This window comes from Sinocyclocheilus anshuiensis, unplaced genomic scaffold, assembly GCF_001515605.1.
Source record: "Sinocyclocheilus anshuiensis isolate Anshui unplaced genomic scaffold, SAMN03320099.WGS_v1.1 scaffold1659, whole genome shotgun sequence".
In the NCBI taxonomy this organism is placed as follows: domain Eukaryota; kingdom Metazoa; phylum Chordata; class Actinopteri; order Cypriniformes; family Cyprinidae; genus Sinocyclocheilus; species Sinocyclocheilus anshuiensis.
The window spans coordinates 64,942-68,395 of NW_015551112.1; the positions used below are offsets into that span (position 1 = coordinate 64,942).

Below are 3,454 nucleotides of genomic sequence, written 5' to 3' on the forward strand. Positions count from 1 at the left end.
TTCTCATTCTCAAAAAAGTAATTTCTCAAAAAAAAAAAACATTTAATATTTTACCCCATCACATTTTGTAAACATTGACCAAAAAATAGTGAAGGCGGTGCGGTTTCACATATGCTGACGAGGTGATTTAAATGCTCTTTGCGTTCCTCGTTCAGGATGTGCGCTGAATTTTCTTGGTAAGCCACAACGTGGTTGCATCAGTTCTGCCAGGACTGCTGAGAGTTTCACAAGCTCCTCTACCAAAGGCATTGGTGAGTGAAGCCAATATTTGATGCTCAGAATGAACCTCAATCCAAATGTATATTAACTGTGTTGTGTGTATGTTTTTGTGTTTTTGTATGTCTGACTTCAGCAAACAGACACACCAATGGATGAATATGATGATAATGACTGGTTCAGTTTTTTTAACGGCTCCAATGACACGGGATACGAAGACACAGTCGTATCTGAAGAGGTTCATTTATGCAAGAAAAGTGATGTGATCCAGTTCGGTGCAGCATTTCTCCCAGCCTTCTACTACACTAACTTCTTGCTGAGCTTGGTTGGAAATGGACTGGTGCTGTGCATCATCTACAAATATGAGAAGCTCAGCACGGTTACCAACATATTCTTGCTCAACCTCGTCATTTCGGACCTCATCTTCGCCTCCAGCCTTCCTTTTTGGGCAGTCTACCACAAATCGGAATGGATCTTTGGCAGAGGCCTTTGCAAATTGGTGGGAAGCTGTTATTCCATCGGCTTCAACAGCTCCATCCTCTTCCTCACCCTCATGACCTTTGACCGCTACCTTGCAGTCGTCCACGCCATCACAGCAGCCCAGAGCAGGAGGATGGCGTACGCGTTTGTGTCGTCCGCCGCCGTCTGGGTGCTCAGTATATTGGCTAGTATAAAGGATATAGTTTTTCACGATGTGATGAACGGTGGAGACGGTTTGCTGTGCGAAATGACTGGTTACCACCAGAGCTTCCTCACAAAATGGGAGCTGATTGGTTATTATCAGCAGTTTTTCCTTTTCTTCTTGGTACCTCTGGTTATCGTCCTGTACTGCTACATCCGCATAACCATCAGGATCATGTCCACTCGCATGATGGAGAAGTGCAGGGCGGTCAAACTAATCTTTGTCATCATCTTCACCTTCTTCATCTGCTGGACGCCTTACAACGTGGTCATCCTGTTGAAAGCCATCAAGACGTCCTTTGGAGACCAGAACGATTGCTCAAACGCCCTCGACTATGCGCTGTACATAACCCGAAACTTTGCTTACCTGTACTGCTGCATCAGCCCTGTCTTCTACACTTTTTTGGGGAAGAAGTTTCAAAGCCATTTTCTGAAGCTTTTGTCCAAGCATATACCGTGTCTGAAGATCAATGCTGCCTTTCTGTCAACGACAAGCAAAACCACGTCAATCAGGAGCCCAAACACTGACTACTGAGCATTTACGGGACTGTGGTTTGTATGTATGAAAAGTGATTTGTTGAGAAATTTGTTGTCAGGAGGACACAGGAGCACCAACATAAAAGAAAAAAACCAATTGAGCATTATTGAGCATATGTTCAATAATTTCTCATTCAGTGTATATAATGAATAGAGTATGTCTAATGAGCTCCGTCAATTTCATATATATATATATATATATATAAAATTTAATGCATATTAATTAATAGTTTGTCTAATTTGTTCCATCAGTTTTACCAAGTTGAGCAAGAGCATTGATGATAATTGTTATATTTTACTGTCCATTTGATGTATATATGTAAATATTCATTACAAATATCCCTTTGATGATATCAAAACCAGAAAAAAAGAGTAAAGTACAAATAAAATTAAATAGAAAAAAATTAGCTTCTGTGATGAAAGATTGTCATTGCAACATATTGTGTATTGTGTAACCCTAGTCCTAATCTATGGGTTCCTTTTCAACATAGCCATTAAATCTCTCCTTACCTGTGTAATATTCTGTTTTCTGTCAAATATATTGTTGTAAAGACTTCTATAAGTAGGTTAAATTCTTTTTTTTTTTGTGTGTGTGTTATTAATTTCTGGTGTATTCTGAGAAAAAATATAGTAGCGACAGGAAGCTTTCTGATATCATCTTTTTTCTTTTGATGCCCTGTTCTTTAAACAGAATGAAACTCACACGTTTGCCCCTTTAAATGTCTCTGAAATTAGTAAACTTCCTGTCTTGTCAACACATAAATGCATCCTGTTCATTAGATCATTATGAGTCATTAGATCTTTATTTTGAGCATGAACCCATTCTCTGCATCGTGTTCTTTTGGTTCTGTAAAATATAAATTTTTTATCGGTGACAATAAATCATTCTAAATAATCTGTTTGGTTGTCGTTGTTTTCTTTTAAGACACAAGCATTGTTATTATTTATTTATTTATGCTCTCTTTTCATTGCATCATACTAAGTAACATCTTTTAGTGCTTTGTAGTTGACACTTTTCTTATTAGGAAAGGCTTGATTAAATCTCTTGAGGTTTCCAGGCCACTACTGTTGGTATTTCTATGCTTGTTTTCAGGCAGCAGATTGTATGAGCTTTACTGTTTGCATTCCTATCAGCAGTCATCAGTACTTGGCTCATTTGCTCATGGTTAATTGAATATTTAAGACAAAATATCACTTTGACTGGTTTAAATTAATTATAATAAATTAATCCAGTCAGTTGCTGTCTGTGAAGCTAGGTAAAATGTACATCCACCAGATCTTGCCAAATAAGAATGTTGCAGAATTCTGCAAAAATACACAATAGTTTCAAAGAAAAATGACAAATAGCCTTATTACAGGGCTGTTCGATTCCGATTTTTTTTTTATTTTGGTACTGATTCCGATTTTTATTTATTTATATGTTTAGGGGTCATATGATGCGATTTCAATTTTTCCTTTCTCTTCGGAGTGTTACAAGCTCTTGGTGCATAAAGAAGATCTGTAAAGTTGCAAAGACTAAAGTCTCAAATCCAAAGAGATATTCTTTATAAAAGTTGAGTCAACCACGCCTACCTAAAACGGCTCGTTCTAACACGCCCCCACATGTCTACGTCACTATGTGGGAAGATTTGCATAACACCGCCCAAATGTTCACGCAAAGAAAGAAGGCGTAACTTTGATTCTCGCTGTAGTATTGTTGTTGCCGCCGCTGCCATGTCGTGAAGACGCTGTGTGTTTCATTGTGAAAGCGAAACTACTTTGTTTGGCCTTCCAAAAGAGGACGATATACGCTTCGTCATGCCTGGAGCTGATCCGTGCTGGTCGCTGAGGGAATACATCAACTTAGTGCTGTGGATCACCGGATCGGCTTTCACCGTGGACGAAGCGGAGTCCAGCCCGGGGTCGTCACATGTGATTGCCGCAAGCCCTCCGGACGCTCCTTCGTCAAATCCGCTGGCCACGCCGTTCTCAAGTCCACCCGCCTCCACTCACTCTAGCCCGCCGTGTGTTTCGTTGTGAA

At 39.6% G+C, this 3,454-nt stretch overlaps 1 protein-coding gene across 1 annotated transcript; it reads left to right on the forward strand.

The window, feature by feature from the left end:
* The first annotated feature begins 201 nt into the window (after positions 1–201).
* Positions 202–1,508, forward strand: LOC107662977 (C-C chemokine receptor type 4-like). Its single transcript, XM_016453112.1, has 2 exons — positions 202–251; positions 353–1,508. Exon 2 carries the CDS (start codon positions 368–370, stop codon positions 1,430–1,432), a length of 1,065 nt encoding a protein of 354 aa, XP_016308598.1. The 5' UTR covers positions 202–251; positions 353–367; the 3' UTR covers positions 1,433–1,508.
* The last annotated feature ends 1,946 nt before the right edge of the window (positions 1,509–3,454 follow it).

What these genes read in the sequence shown, in the direction of transcription:
- LOC107662977 (XM_016453112.1), top strand. Translation starts at nt 368, where the DNA reads ATGGATGAATATGATGATAATGACTGGTTCAGTTTTTTTAACGGCTCC.